At 34.4% G+C, this 16,713-nt stretch overlaps 1 protein-coding gene across 4 annotated transcripts; it reads right to left on the bottom strand.

The window, feature by feature from the left end:
- Window positions 1–1,586: 1,586 nt before the first annotated feature.
- Window positions 1,587–16,377, bottom strand: LOC126720639 (peroxidase 4-like). Of its 4 annotated transcripts, none has more exons than XR_007653564.1 (6): window positions 16,107–16,373; window positions 15,895–15,997; window positions 13,518–13,633; window positions 3,636–3,777; window positions 2,756–2,971; window positions 1,587–2,651 (listed from the first exon to the last, which is right to left on the bottom strand). XR_007653564.1 is itself a non-coding variant. In XM_050423365.1 (6 exons), the coding sequence occupies exons 2-5, from the start codon at window positions 15,949–15,951 to the stop codon at window positions 3,010–3,012; spliced, it is 345 nt and encodes a 114-aa protein (XP_050279322.1). In that variant the 5' UTR covers window positions 15,952–15,997; window positions 16,107–16,374; the 3' UTR covers window positions 1,587–2,651; window positions 2,756–3,009. The 4 variants fall into 4 exon arrangements, 3 of the variants coding, with proteins under 3 accessions (XP_050279322.1, XP_050279321.1, XP_050279323.1); XM_050423365.1 differs by having other exon boundaries at window positions 2,756–3,039; window positions 16,107–16,374; XM_050423364.1 differs by lacking the exons at window positions 1,587–2,651; window positions 2,756–2,971 and having other exon boundaries at window positions 3,141–3,777; window positions 16,107–16,375.
- Between the last annotated feature and the right edge of the window lie 336 nt (window positions 16,378–16,713).

Raw genomic sequence — 16,713 nt, 5'->3', positions numbered from 1 at the left:
AATGATTCCAAAATATATATATAAGAGCAATTGAATATTTTTGGTTCAAGCATAATAGCTGCTACCCCTATAAATTGCAATTATTAACTGATGCATGTTAATCAGCTACTCTTCAAAAGTTCCTTTGTGCTGTCTTTGGGGCCATAAGATGGAGGGAGTCTGAAAATTCATATTTGTTTAGCATCTTATGGTTTTGTTCTAACATAATATTTTTTATTTCATAAATTCAAGAGGCATTTAGGGCTCATAGAAAGAGTTATCAACATGAATAACAAGATCATATACCAATTGGTAGGCAAGCAAACCTAACCAATGATCCAATGCAGATTTTTATAAATGAATAAAATCATTATCATTGAAATTAAAATGGTATAACTGTAGAAGTTCCACTTTTTGCATTAGAACATGAACATGATTCTTTGCAAAAGTTATGGTGATGGTTTCATTTTTCTCCATAACTATATCGTCAAAGTGAAGTAAACTGACTCAAGTTTTGTGGTATGTTGGAAAATGTACATAGTATCTTGTTTTAAGTATCACATTGCACTATGGATGAGTACTCTTGCCTCTACAAACCTATAATGTGTCGAACAAAAAACTGAACAAAGAGCTTTTTATTTAAAACTAGGCTTTTTAAATTACAACACTTAACAAGCACTATTATTACACCAATGCACACACGGCACTTTTACATTCACACACATTAACCTTAAATACACTGGCTCACCAAATACAAATGCACACCTACTAACACTATAGCTCTCTATTTGACTTCACTTCACACTACTTCACCTCACACACTTCACATCATCTAACACTTCACTTCACATCACCTCACTTCACTCTTCTCTCACGGCCATCATTACATCTATTTATACTAGATGTATGTAGGTTAAGAAACCAATTTGAAGCTTCTAGCTTCTTCCTTTTTATTGACATTAAATTAATGCCTTTCTCCAATCTTCTAGACATCTTGTAAATTAGTGGCTGAGATTAACTTATGCAAGGAAGCTCTTAGAGAATTCTGGGGAGAAAGATTGCATGAGAAATTCTAGAAATTTCTAGAGAAAGAGAGAGGTGGTGCATGATGTTTAACATAATGAATACTGTTTTGTTTTTAAAGAATGGCCTTATGCAATTGGCAAGAGAGGAGGAAGCCCATAAGCACAAGAAGTAAACTAACTTTAAAAACTCTACTTAAAACATAAGATAATGATAATATCTCTAAGCAAAGATACTAACTGAAAAGGTTTCCAGGAACAAACCATCTTCATGACACATAGCTATCAAAGTCAAGGATATGTAGTCATACCAGTTCCTACGATAGGGAAAATATTCTATGAGATACTGATAAATGAAATCAATCACATAGTCTACAAATCCAAAACTAAGTCTCAACCTCTAAAATTGGTTTTCTGCCAATAGTCGTGCATCTCAAAATTTTTGGAAATTTGAGCTTGCATCAAACAAGCTCTCTCTCAGACAACCAGAGTTAACAGAAATGACACTTTTGACGGCATCAGTAGCACTCATAGCCTTCAAAGTTGAAGAAATTAGATTCTCATCAGTTAACAGACGAAGAGATGAATGAAGACATCCATAACAAGAAATATCTCCTCCTAGGCACAAATTAAAAATGCTTATTCCGTGAACTATAACCAATTTGAGGAAAACATAACTATAATCAGTACCACCTGAAGCCATTAAGGAGAACCTGCTAGATTGATGGTAGATTCACTAAATGAAATAAGGTGAAGGAAAATGTAAATTCAAGTTGTAGCATAGCAGTGTCATACAAGAAGTGTAACTTGTTGAGTGAAAATTATGGGTTAGATTCAGGTGAATGGATCCCAACTATAGCATTGTTAAACGTGCATAACAGCAGCCACGAAAAGTGTAATTGAATACTAATTGATGACAATAAAACATAATGGCATCTAATTAAAAGCTATTCCTATGAGAAACTTTTAAATTCTACTTGGTGATCAAAGCAATAAAGAAAATTATAGACAAATCAATTTCTTTGTTTCAAGAAATGGAATTGTAGACTTTCCTAGTTCTAAAGTTCAAACTCAAAATGAATCAACTAACATCTCCTTTAGATGATGAATAATCAGCCAAAACTTGTTAGAAACGCAAACACCCAATTGAAATTAATTTGGCTATTATCATCGCAACATACATTATGAGCTCCGCCAATATTACTGAACTTTTGATAACATTCAAAACATTAGAATTCTATATTTCAAATGAACTCAACAACCAAAAAATATTTATATGCAATTTTAACTAGCTATTTCATCATTGTAACCATGACCAATGATGCCATTGCCTTTATATATAGACTCAAATTAGCACAAGCAATAAATGTAAAAGCAGGGATCTACAATCAAACATAGAACATAAGGGAAATTAATATGAAAGAGTAAAGATCTCAAGAGTTCTTTAAGGTCAAGACTGTCACTTAGAAACTGACCAAAAGCAAGGAGCAGTTCCGTCAGACTTGACCTTTTTATTACTATCTTGGCAACTCATCTTCATCTCAGTGAGGAAATCAGGAGATTTAGTTGGGTTTGGCTGCCTGGTCCCCTTGAAGTCAGAAAGGCGTTTCTGTATGAATTCACAGTCAATCTTCCCAATGTTGTGTTCACCTTCAGATGATCAAGAAACCAATACAAAACAAATAACTTTTAAGCCTTTTCAACTCCATAAGACAAGGGGGAAAAAGAAAGAAAGGCAAAGAGCTAGTAAGTACCTAGAAGACTGACTATTTCTCTTTCATCAAAACCTCTATGGGCAAAAAGGTGAAGTGTTTGTATTATGTTATCATCCAGTCGTGGAATCTTGGGCTAGTGTTGTCACTGCCCCTGGGTACCTTTCAATAGATTTCCTTTTTTGTTGATTTGGGAGAAGAGAAAGAGAGAAATATGATCATTTGAAGAAGATGAAGCTGCAAACGTGGCAAGGAATGCTGAAACCAAAGAGGGCAAGGCGCCTAAGATTAGGTGTCTATTGAAATATGAATGAATGTTGTCCAACCTATGATGTCAAGTATAATAGTTTACATCAGAGAACACCAATAAAAAGAGTTATCAATGTAGAGTTGTTCTTTATTTTCAGATTAACAGAAATTGGAACAGGAAATGTATTTATTTTCATTTTATTTATTTTAATTTTTTGACATTTTAGACTAGAAAAACATAACCAAAAAGTGCTTGAAACAATTAGTTGGTGAAGTAAAGGTGACTATAACAATTTGTGGAAACCAAAACAACAAAACTCACTAGGAACATATATATTCTCAATTCATTCAATTTCTAAATTTTCCACATGACCAATATGTACTTCAGAATCTTATTGATAGGCTTCTCAACATATAAAAACGTAAAGAGATACCAACTCTTTTAAAATTTGTTTCTTACATTTTTCCCAAGCTTCATTTAAGCATCTTTATCCACAAACAATCATCAAATCCTAAACCTTAAACTGTTACTAAAACCCTTAGGTGAACTGACCTGTACTATTAGCAAAAAATATCTTTTAAAAGAGAGTACGTATGAAAATTTAGGATCAAGAATAGACCAACATAATGCATCTCTAGTGGCAATAAAAACAATATCAGCACATGAAACTACCCCTGGGCAAGCCTTTTCAAGCTCCTCCTTGATGGAATCAATTTTGTCAAAACCCCTCAAGGTCTGATTGGGTATGACCTGCCTCTCGATGGAAGTTTTTATCACCATTTCTGTCAACCAAGAGGACCAAAGCATCACAACCCTGATCAAGAAAATCCCACACAACATTAAGACCAACAAATTAATACCTACAAATAAATGGCAAGAAATCATAACATACAAATTGCTGTCTTATTTAATCTTTTAATACAAAAATTGATACATATACTAAGAATCACACTACTCACAAGAATTCAGAATTAAAAGTCACTTCATGGGCTATAAATCAAGCAAGATAAAAATGATTGAAATAAGCATCTAATTGAAAATATAGAGGAAATCAGTCTACAGCTTAAAGCATCTTGGGTAGCACTAGAATATTTACCACCTCTCTTCAAGTTGGAAAAAAAAAAAAAAAAAAAAAAAAAAAAAAAAAATCCCACTCTTCAAACCAAAAAGATCTTTAATCTGTAAAACGAAGGTAATATAATAATATTACAAGAATGAAATAACAGTGAAGATTCCCCTTAAAAAAAAATCATAGACCAAGGAATGGTTTAGAATTGCAATGGAGTAGAGAAATTTCTTCTCACACTAGAGCATAAAACAGGGTCATTAAATGAAGTCTGACCTAAATAAAGCATTTATAATGTTGCGGTTACATGGTAGAAGCTAATTTACTCTTTTGTATAGCTATAACTTAAACATAGAGGCTTATGCAGCCAGTAACAGTAATAACTAATAAGCCTCATTATTTAATATTCACTCAAGCTCAGCCATTCCGGACTATAAATAGGTTGAGAAAGCAAGAGGAAGCAAATGAGCAAGAGTAGGTGACTTGGCCGTGATACAAAGCATACACGCTCCATATTGCTCTGGATTTGAGAAATGAGAATATAAATATATTTAGGAAAATATGGGAATTGAGATGGCATAGATAAATATAGTTATAGGCCGCGATTATTAGTAACAGGACAATTAATCCATCGTGTCGTGTTAGCTTTTTATTTTTTTGAAGCCGTGTTAGCTTATTTTATGGGTTGGGCCAATGATTTGGAAAATTAAAGGTCTTGTGGGTCACTCTATTACATTTATATATCTTTAACCCTATGGTCTTATGGTCTTATGGGACAGAATTATGGTCTTGTGGTTGTGGGTCACTCTAAAAAGTAGCTCTGAAAGTGAAAAAATATATCAGGTTATCCGGGTTAGCTATATCTACTGTCTATCATAATAATAATCCTATATCTACCGTTTATTTTTATTTATTTATAAGACTATCTACTGTTTATTTTTATTTATTTATAAGACTATCTACCTTTTATTAAAAAAATTAATAATAATTTTATCAACTTTAGATTTCAGTGCGCTCATACTTTCAAGTTTTGTCTCTGCCTATTAGGAGCATCAGTTTATGGAAATAATTAGCTTATGACAATAACGCTAGACATTTAGCACAATGTCCAGGACCCAGCAGCAAATAAGACAAAGGCATCCTCTTGACAAAATTATATTTAACTAGACTCTAAGTACACACGTCTCAAGGGCTCTTTTATTTTTTTTTGAATAAAAGTTAATAATTTGTATCTATTAATATTTGGAAACATATATTTTTATTTCTCAAAAAAAAAAAAAAAAAAAAAAGATAAACTATAGAGATAAGCGGCAACTGTAATTTCATTTTTGAACATTTGTTTGAAAGTGGTATAGTGATATAGAGAAAAGTTTGGGTAGGAGAAAAATAAGATGAACATGGGGGGAAAAATGCTAAATTTAGGAGTTCTCTTAGTTTTTAATTTTTAATTTTTTAAATTGGGGATGTTTTACTTTTATTTGGAAGAAAAAAGGTATAAAAGGGTTAAATTTTAGGGAATATAAAGATGAACGTGAGGGGAAAAAAAATTTAAATTTTAGGAGTTCTCTTTTTTAATTTAAAATGAAATTTGTTATTTGACATTTATAACCCTATTTCTTAGAAAAGTTACTCTTCATTAATGAGAATATTTTTTAATCAAATAAAAGTCCAGTTCATACAGATGAATCATCTTATAGATAGTATAGATTAATTAAATCATTGTAATTTAGGCACATACCAAAAGCACAAGTAAAAAAGAGGCAATCAAGAACTCAAGAACAAAGGGTTTTGGAATTTCTAATCATTGCTCATTTCTAATTATTTATACATACATTTTTTTTTTTTTTTTTGTGGGGGCTAGAGTGGGGGTGGTGGGATTTAGGAATCCTCCAAAGTAATATTTAAGAAACGTTTAATTAGTACCTTTATCTCTTAAAATTTGTATGTTTGGAGAAAATAATCACATTTTTTTAAGTCATCGATATACTACATCCCTTCAACCATGAAAACAAGTAACACCATTAGAAGACTTTAATCTTGTTAACGTCTCACCAAGTCTTTGGTTATTGTTTGAAATTTCCAAAGACTTGGAAAGCTATAGTCTTGAATTTTTAGACTGTAAAAATTGTTTGATGTAGATTACAGAATTACAAACTAAACGTGTGACAATAATCAAACTTGTAGCAATTATGTTATCATGACCAGTTTTACATCATCCATTGCTTTTTCCTCAAATAAATCAAAAATTAAAATTGACTATAATTAAATATCTAATTATCTATTCTTTAGTATGTCATGCAATGATCACGAAAATTCAAGTTTAAACTCCAAATTACATCGTCATACCTAAAATTATTTTAAAATCAATCATTTAAGTTTTTTTTTTTTTTTTTTTTCTCTCTCATTTCAGTCTTTAACTTCAAATATGTTTTCAAGTTAGTAATTCCAGCGTTCAATCTTGCCGTTACTTTAATGTTTTTCATATTCTTAAATGATATTATTTTACTGAACTTAAGGATGAATTGGATGGAAGGAACTAGCGTATACTGTGGACTATATATATAGAATTCAAAGGTCATTCTGTGAAGTAGCATACACTATGGACTATATATAACAGAATCCTTTGATGCAGATTCATTGATTAATAAAAACTTTTTTTTTTTTGAAAAAAATAAAAAATAAAAAACTAACTCTGAAAGTAAGAATATCAGGGTGAGATTTATAAAAACTCCTTATAAACAAGTATCATAATATATAATCCTATCTACTTTACATTTATATTAGCCCATATTGATACCTGTGGTGAATATATTATTATTATTATTTATGTTTTGTCTCTCTGGCTATAATGAACTGATGACTGTTGTCAAGGACACTGCAAAATAAGAAAAAGGCATCATCCTAGCATAATTGTTTAATTAAATTATTTTAATTTAGGCACATGCCAAATGCAAAAGTAAAAAAAGACCAATTAATATCTTAGAGGGTTTGGGAATTTCTAATCATTGCTCAGTTCCCATTCATAATGATTATGGTTTTGAAATTCCTAATCATTGCTTACATATGGTGCAGCTCCTTAAGGAAGTTCTTGACCTCCCGGTTTCCCACATTTTTATTGTACTATGATTTAGTACGCTCATGACCAACATGGGAATGCTCCAATTAATAAAAGTAAGGCATAAATGCATTTTTGGTTCATATATTTTAGGCCGTTTCTCGATTTAACCCTTAAATTGATTTTGCTCTTAGGTTAGTCATTGATTTTTTTAAATCGTTTTTAAAATGGTCCCTGCCTTCAACCCAGTTACGGAAAATACTGAAATGACAAACGGATTTCACTGTTTGCTAACGTGGCTAATAAATAATATTAAAAAATACCACGTCAACATCCATGTCAGGGTTTTAATGAAGTTAGCATTTTAATTAATAAAAAAATAAAAATAATTAAAAAAAATAAACTGAAAAAATTCAAAATAAAAAAAAAAAAAAAAAAAAAAAGAAAAAACTTCTTCAAATCCTCTCTTTCTCAGTGTTTGTGTCTGTATCATTTTTTTTAAGATCCTTTCTTTCTCTATCTCTTGGTTCGTATTTGTGTTTGTATCTTTCTTTGTTCAAGCTTTCAATCCCTCTCTCTCTCTCTCTCTCTTAATCTCTGACATTTTCTCTCTCTCTAAACCCAACTCTCTAATCTCTAGGTTTTTCTAGTTTTCCGTGGGGTGGCCGGTAATGGAGGTGGAGATCAGTGGTCGGGGTGGAGATTGGTAATCCATGGGTCTTGGATTATGGGTTTGGCTGGAGATGGAGATGGAGATGGCTGGGTTTGGTTGGAGAGGCTGGGTTTCTCTGGGTTTCAATGGGGGTAGGCTGTGGCCGTGGAGAAGGAAACGGTGACGACAGCTGATCACGCTGCTGGTTGTGGGTCTTAAGTGGCGCTTCTGAAGAGATGAAAGCCATGAAATGGGTGAGTCCAGACAGAGCTCATTGAAATCGAGTCACGAAAGCCATCATTGTTGGCCTTGCAATTCAGTGACTTGGTGTGACGTTTCAGATCTGGCCATTGACGAAGTGGATGACCGAAGCAGAGATTTTGAGGTCTGGGTTTGTTGATGACTGAAATAAGGAGCTGCTTATGGTTTCTGGGTTTGTTGCTTACCGATTTTCTTGGAAACTTGGACGGATTAAATGCCCCCCTATTTTGCCCTTCATATAAGAAGGAAAGCAGGAGGTTACACCCCTTACACAGAGATCTTTCAATCATTTTAGAGTCTGAAAACCCTTAACCTTCCCCATAGTTTCCCTTATCCGCTCACTTACACTTTGCATTGTGATACGTCCAAGATGGGAACGGGAACGAAGAGACCATACCCTTCCTAGAAATGCTACATTCCTGTGAAGCTAAAAATGGCTCGGTCAGGTCAGGGATGGCTGAGACTCAAGAGACTTCTCATCCTCCTTTCAGCCAAAATCCGAAGCAGGGGCTCATCGCGTCAAAATTTTGGCGCGATTGAGCTGAGGTCACCCATTATCAGTACCAGCCACTCTCTTATGAGCATAACTAACATGGCACCAGCGTGTTAGGAGTCAGGACTGACGCAGGGATCAAGTATCCTTACTTCTTTCTTTCTTCCTTCGCTGGTGCCTCCTTTTGCCTCCCCTCTTCTTCTTTCCCACCACTAGATCCATCCTGGTGCTTTTCCTTCTTCCTCTTCTTCTCCTCTTCTACCAAGGAAGGTCCTCCTCTCAATATAGATGCTACTGGGGGAAAATTTGGGAAGACGTCAGAACAGAGCTTAAAGAGACTTCTGGTTGCCTGTTCGTTATTACCATATATATATATATATATATTACTGTTTTTGTAGCTCGTTTTCTATATAGACTTGCTTAAGCCCTTCTTTGTACACTGTAATACCCCTTTATATTAATAAAAGTCATCATTGCTTCATTTCGTATATTCTATCTCTTCTTTTTGAAATGATTATGTCGTAAATAGACGCACTACTTTGTGATTTTTTTTTTTTTTTTTAATTTCTATACTTTGAACGATGCTTAGAATCAAAATCCCTTTTGATAAAAAGATCTTGTTCTGTGCTTATTGAAACTATTCGACTTAATAACACTGAATCGAACAAATGATACTTAGGACTGAAACCCTTATGAAGAAGAAAAGGAAAAGATATTATGAACTTCTTAGGGTTGTCCGGCATAATAACGCCGACCTAAAAAAACAATATTTAAGGCCGAAATCCCTTACTAAGGAAAAAGATGTTATTATGAACTTATTAGAGGTATCGTGTACAATAAGACCGACCTAAAAATGGGTTGTATACCCCAAATTTGAACGAGGTGATGGCTGAATGCTCGATGCTATGTAGGAAGTAATCATCCGAGGACATATAACCCAAAAATGTACTGCCCCTGTAGGTTGTTGAGTAATAAGGCGTTTCGCCATCTCCCTGATAACTTTCATAGTCTTAACCTTTTCTGGTATTTGGTCCGAGGACTGAGCAACTTCGAGTTCTTCTTAAGTAGCTGATTCCTCCATAGGTTTGAGTCCGAGAACCATGCAGTACCTTGGTTCTGTCCAAAACTTGATTTTTATAAGTAGTTGGTTTTCCCATAGGTTTGAGTCCGAGGACCATGCAATACCTTGGTTCTGTCAAAAACTTGATTTTTATAAGTAGTTGGTTTCCCCATTGGTTTGAGTCCGAGGATCATGCAATACCTTGGTTCTGTCCAAAATATGATTCTTATAAGTAGTTAGTTTCCCCATAGATTTGAGTCCGAGGACCATGCAATACCTTGGTTCTGTCAAAAACTTGAATTTTGATACCTCGGTTACGGCGTGGGACCTTGTTTTAGCGGGATTAGCTCCTCGGCCAAGCCCCTAGAACCATCAGCACTGCTGATGCTACGAAGCGCAGCCCCTAGCGAAGAAACGTAGCCTCTAGTGGAACTTTTACGCTAGAACACTACGCTCGGCTATTAGAAATGGCTCGACCTACCGCCTATACCAACACTCAAGCCTTCCCCACAGACGGTGCCAATTGTAAGGACACGATTTGTAACGACCCAGAACGATACTGGGTTCGCACGTGAAAAGGCCCAAACAATATCATTTGTAGAGCGTGGATTTGAAAGGCTAGGCCTTGGTTATCAGACAGTGGATTTTTCGTGGTGTTCATACATAATTAAATTGTGTTCGCCCTAGGAGTCTTTCTCCTGGAGGCGGGCTGGGAGGTTCTGGTTTTTTGCCATTTTTCCCAGCCCCCATTCCCGGATTGCTTACTTTTCCTTTTATACTAGCCTGTATCCCTTATCCAACGTCCACGTGTGGGGTTCGATTTTCCAAGACTGATACTTGTCCTATCAGCCCATACCAAGAGTGGTTGGGGGTGGTTGTAAAAGTTGAAGAGTATGGCTCTGTCAGGTGCAGAGTATTGAATGGCAGCAAGGGCAGCTTTCCCTTTGTCCTGGATCGTTATACTACCCAGCATACCCTTTCCTATTGACCTAGATATTTTAGATATTTTCTCAAACTGCTCCTATACCGTTTTTGCCCTTCTTTCCAGGGAGACCTCAAATATGCCGAGGACAGAGTCATCCTCGGCTGTATCTCAAGACTATTTGGACTTTTATTACCTATCCTCGGCTGTAACCTTCCTCGGCTCGGGCCTTGGCCCCCAATGTAAAGATGGGCCAGGGCCACAAATCATTGGATCCCACAACAATGATAGTACAATGTAAACTATGAATTTTCCATTCGTTTATTTCAAATTTATTATGATCTAAACGGGCATTTTAAAATAATTTTAGATGTAAAAAAAATTTTCTTTGTTGTTGGGCTTACTATTTCTCCTAGATTTTAGATAAAATTGGATAGTTGTTAAGCTTTTTTTTTGTATTTTAAAAAGATCAAAATATTGTTAAGATGATCATAATCAAACTTATTTCAAGTGGGTTTAAAAAAAATTTAGAATCAAAGTGATCAAATTTTTATTTAGGAGGGTTAGGGTCAAATAAAAAAAAAAACAAAATATATTATATATGAAAAAATTAAAAAAATTGCTAGCTCAGGGGGTTCATTTGAACCCCCTGAACTATACATGGCGTCGCCCATGTCTCTTTTCCATCACTGAAAGAAAGAAGGAAAAAGAAAAAGAAAAAGAAAACTAAGCTTCATGCCGACTGAAACGGTGAGGATGATGGATGAATCAGAGGTGAGAATTTGACGAGGAGGATGACGGGTGAGAGATTGAGAGAGAGGTGAGAGTTTTGTTTTTGAAAAAGAGAGAATGAGTGAAATGGAGGAGGAAAAAAAGAAATAGAAAAAAAGGAAGAAATATTATTTTAATGAAAGTTGAGAATAAAAAATATTATTTGCTTTTAGCTTTGAGCTACAGTGCACATCTCTCTATAGATGTGATAAATGTGCACTGTAGCAAGTAGCTAAATTTTTTTAGCTATAGTTCCACTGCTGCAATCTTTTTTTTGGTGTTTTGGTGTAGCTAAAATAGCTATATAGCTATTTAGCTACACTGCTATGGGTGCTCTAATAAGAGCAATTATCATAGAGTAAAAGTCATAAAGTGGACGTCATAAGTTAAAATTCTATTAATTTATAATAAAAAATAAAAAATAAAAAACTAGTTAACAATTACATATGGAAAATAATTAACTTGATGTCGTTAAATAATTTTAAGGTATTTACACAGAAGGGAAAAAAACTTTTGACTCACTCAACCCTCCATGTTTGGCCTAGTTAATCCAGTTGGTTTAGTTTCCCAATTTCTACTTCTACATTCACTGTCTATGTTATTCCATTTCCCTCTCATTCCTGCCTCCAAATGGACAAAACCAATAGATTTAAAGGCAATTTCACGAATGAAGAAGAATAGGTTGAAGAAATATAAGTAGAAGACGCAAGAAGAATCGGCTAAAACCCAACTGTAGCTGTTTCAGTACTCTAAGAAACATTCCTCTGCAACTGCAATCTCCATATGTATATGAATGAACCCATATGGGACAGAGACACATTGGGATAGAACATTTTTCTTCTTGTTACTGTACATAGAGATTAAAATAGAGGAAGATTAATAGGATAAAATAATGTGGAAGAAGGTGCATGCGCCTCTATGTATGAAAGAAAACGTTAGAAGAACTGTCATTTTAGTAATTGGATCAGTTGGTCTGATTTTTCCATCCCATTCAACATAAAATTATATACGGTTTTATCAAGGCAACTATATTTTAATATTCATTATCATTTGAAAGTAATTTACTTTGAAAAATAAGGATAGTGCGGATAGAGAAATCTAATACAAATTTATGGTTTATATATGCCTTTCGTTCTGTGATGTAATTTAATTTCAGTATTATGCCTAACCTGGGGTTTCTTCTTAGTCTTTTTAAATGATTTTGACTGCTTGGTGAACAAGTGAAGTGGAGATTTGGTCTGTTTGCTGGAATATGGTTTTATCTTCTCAGCTCTTTTTGAAAATCTTGGTAGGATCTAATGGGTTTCATTATAACTAGTTTGATAACTGTGGTACGGTGACTCAGGAGTTTGATGCAGGACTTGAATGTTCTTGGCATAATGAATCTGTCTGAAAGGCTTATCAGGATCTGCCCAGACAGACGCATTAGGTACAGAACATTTCAAAAAGTTTTCTCCTCTAAACTTTGTCTTTTGTTAAGCTCTTCTATCATCTATCCCTTCTATACCTCAAAGCATAATGTTTCATTCAATAAACCTTAATAATTTATTTTCTTCTCATACATGCAGCCTTTTGTCTGTAACTTTACTTTATTCATTCAATAACTATTATTTCCTGGAGGATGCATTTATCATCACAACAATCACAATAAATTCTATAATGAAAACTATGGGAAGGAGCAAACATCAAAGAGAAACAGCACATGTGAATATATCTATGAATCATAAATCAGCTCAGTGGATTCTGTTTCTCATGTCACTTGGTAAGAGTATCACAGTTTATCAGATCTTTCATTGTAGCAATGGAAACGTTAAGCTGCACAATAGAGGACTCCAAATATTGCCTATGAGGGGGTGAGTGAAGATGGAAGTTTCTGCGGGAAATAATTTCCAGAAATAAAAAGCAAAAGTAACAAGGTTGGCTTTCTAGTGTTCCTCACCCCCCCCCCCCCCCCCCCCCCCAAATCTAATGCTATATGCTCTCTCAAGTTTTTATTCCTTTGTTATATATGATGACCATGCTTCACATTTTCTTCACAAGTTATGTCTGTCTGAAGTTTTTTTTTAAGTCCATTTGAAGATTACAACTAAGATAAGCATGCACATATAGAAGAATTTTAGATCTTCCTTAGCTGAATGCATCTTAATCAACCATTCTATATAGGCAAAAGAACATTTTTCACAAATAGCAACACCACATTCCTTTTACCCTTTGAACTCAACACAGCATGTCATGATATGGTCATATGATTTTCGATAGAGTTGCATATCTCACCTGTAGTCAGCAAGGGAGAGATCAAATAACACCTCAGATGCATTTGTTCCCTTTCTCTCCTTCTTTGTTAGTCTACCTGTGAAGAAGTCTGATGCTGACTCTATCACCGTAATGATCTAATTGTCAAAAGACCAAAAGGTGTATGAATTAGCCAAGCATAAATAACAAAATGTATACTACCCGAAGGAGAATAAACAAGAGTCCCACTTAGAGCATTCACATCAGCTCTTGCATAACTGTGTATAAATGTGTAAAATACACATTTTGACCGTTTTTACACATTTTAAAGCAAAAAACACACTACATCAGTCCAGCTAAAATCATGCATAATCGTCTAAAATTTTGAACGAGCTACAGTACCCGTGTAAATTTACACGGACACTATAGCATGTGTATTTAGTTTTTTATTAATTTCCGTTCGCACCAATTTTTCTCTCTCTTCTCCGTGCACAACGACCTCAATGGAAAAACAAACAAACCCAAACGGAAAAACAAACAAACTCAAACGGAAAAAAAAAAAAAAAAAAAAAAAAAAAAAAAAAAAAAAAAAAAAAAAACCCAAACGGAAAAACAAACAAACCCAAACGGAAAAACAAAAAAGAGACAGATCGGTGCTTATCGGAACGATCGGAGCTCGTGGGTCTCGCTTGGTCAGAGCTGTGGATCGGTGATCGGAGCTGTGATGATGATTGGAGCTGTGGATCGGTGATCGGAGCTGTGGATCGGAGCTGTGATGATGATCGGAGTTGTGGATCGGTGATCGGAGCTATGGATCGGTGATCGGAGCTTTGATGATGTGCATTGGTTTGTGACCGAGAGGGAGAGAGATGAGACAGAGAGACACCGAGAGGGAGATAGAAGAGAGAGAAAGAAATCAGAAAATATGAGGGAGAGGGAGAGAGAGCGCGTATTAAAACGGGTGAGTGAGAGAAAATAATAAAATAATTAAGTAAATTGATTATTTAAATAAGAGGAGTGATAGAATAGATGAACTGATGTGGGTGTTTTGTAAAAATGATAGTGTAAAATAGAAAAAGTAGGTTTTTAGTGTAAAATAGATGGAATCTTTTAAACGAGCTGATGTGAATGCTCTTACAGCTCCAAGATATCGCATACTATACTATTAGTCTAGAAATTACAAATAGACTTGCCTTGAAATACATGGGAAAAGTTTTGGATTTTTAATCACCCTTCTTGTAGTGCCTCTACAGATCAATGACACTTCTCAACGGTAATCATGAACACAGGAAGAAATTCAGGAATCAAGATGGAACTTTCTTTTAAAAGAATTTAAAATATAATAATATGCCGAAGTTACAGAATCTAAACTCCTAGCAAGCGAATGAACCATCAAAGATAATGCTCACTTTGGTCAAAGTAAGAGCACATCATAATTTAAAAGCACGCCTTAAATTACGATATGTTTGATCGATTCTTGATGTGAATTTCATGTAAGAAAATAGGATCATGTGCATTCAAGTCAATATAATGTAAACAAACTTTTTGAGTGAAGTTGATTTCTGAATCATCTTTTTGAAATTGAAACTATAAACATGCTAGACGGAGCAACAAATCAAAGACTCCAAGATACCACCATCATAATTACTTCAAGTCCAGCCCAAGTTTTACACTTGACTATGCTGATGCCATATTACAAGAAACGTAGTTGGCAGTATATGACTAAAAGATATTACTTATATCCCTGCAAAATCATTTTTATAGGGTGTAGGATAAACCCTTCTCACCAAGGATTTTGCCTAAAAGTTACAGAAAGGCATGAATCAGCAACCCGGTCAAAGTCATTGGTAGAAAAGCAACCCATACTGTTGTATATCAATTCCAGTTCATGGAAAATCAACCAGCTTTCAGTTTCAGTTTGTTATTTTACCCATCTAGAGTCAAATTATACACAGACATTATTTTTTGGTAAGTAAAATTTTTTTACATTCCATACACAGGAAATAATTTTCAAATGCTCAACATGGATCCAACCAAAGGCTAATGATTACACATCCATTATAGAACATATCAAATGCATTAATAGGAAATACCCTACCTTCTACTTCATTTCTAATTTTTCATTTTGTGAATTATCTAAAGCCAAACAATCTCTTAAGACTTAAGTAGAGGCATAAGATCTAATTAAACTTTAAGCTGTAATTTTAATTACAAAGACACAGGCATTTAAATATTTCCCTAGTTCCATTGCGCATGACCGTGACCCAAGTTGCATATTGGCATATTCCCTAAACCAAATAAGTTTGAAAATTGAAAAAATAAGATAATTTAAAATACTAGGGGGGGAAATTCCCAAGTGAGAGCAGTTATGTATTTAACAATTTTAACTCTCAAAGCCCAATGAACGAAGCGTTATTACCTGATGGTTCAGAAAGTTCATACCACGGTTCCTCTCTCTCTCAAGAAGCTGGTTCATCTTCTTCCTCTGCTCCACAGGTAATCAAACCATCAATTTTAAATACCTGACACAAAATTAAAATGGATTATCTTAACCTCTATGGACCATCTAGTAAAATAGATGCCTAAACTAAAAAGAAAATAAAAAACAAGGGTTGAAAGTTGAAGTTCTACCTGCCAAGTATTTATCTGAAGAAAAATCTTAACAAACCAGAAGAAATGGTCTCAAATTTCGTTGCCAATAATCATTTGAACAGAATCTCACCAAACTAGCTGAAGGTCTTATTTTGCCGCTTTGTTTGGAGCTAAGCTAGTGGCATCTTGTCAGCGAAAGAAAGATAAAAATTTCTGGAAAACGATATCATCAAATAAAATGTGATTTGGTGACGTCAATGACTAGTGTGTAAAACTTGGCTTTAAGAGATGTTAGAACAAAAACAATGAATATATCCATAGACTGTTTAAGCACTGCTATTACCATACCACAATGACTGGGGTTTTTGGTATTGCGCACTCAAAGTCCACAGTCCACACCTACTTTGATTTTCCATAAAGGCATGCATTATCAAATTGAAAACATAACTTGAGTTGTGTCGATTAATCAATTATCACTTGTAGCAGGGGTAAAATACTATTTTAGTCCTAAATTTGATCAATATTTATTTTTCATTCTTAAACTTTAATGAGAAGTTTGTTATTTGTCCATAAGCTATTTAAAAGTTCGTTTTTCATCTCTAAACTATTAAAAATGTTTTATTTCTATCCTTAAACCATAAAAAAG

Source organism: Quercus robur, chromosome 4 (assembly GCF_932294415.1).
Source record: "Quercus robur chromosome 4, dhQueRobu3.1, whole genome shotgun sequence".
Lineage (NCBI taxonomy): Eukaryota > Viridiplantae > Streptophyta > Magnoliopsida > Fagales > Fagaceae > Quercus > Quercus robur.
The sequence above is the reverse complement of the archived record's forward strand: the minus strand, read 5'-3'. Positions and strand labels throughout refer to the sequence as shown.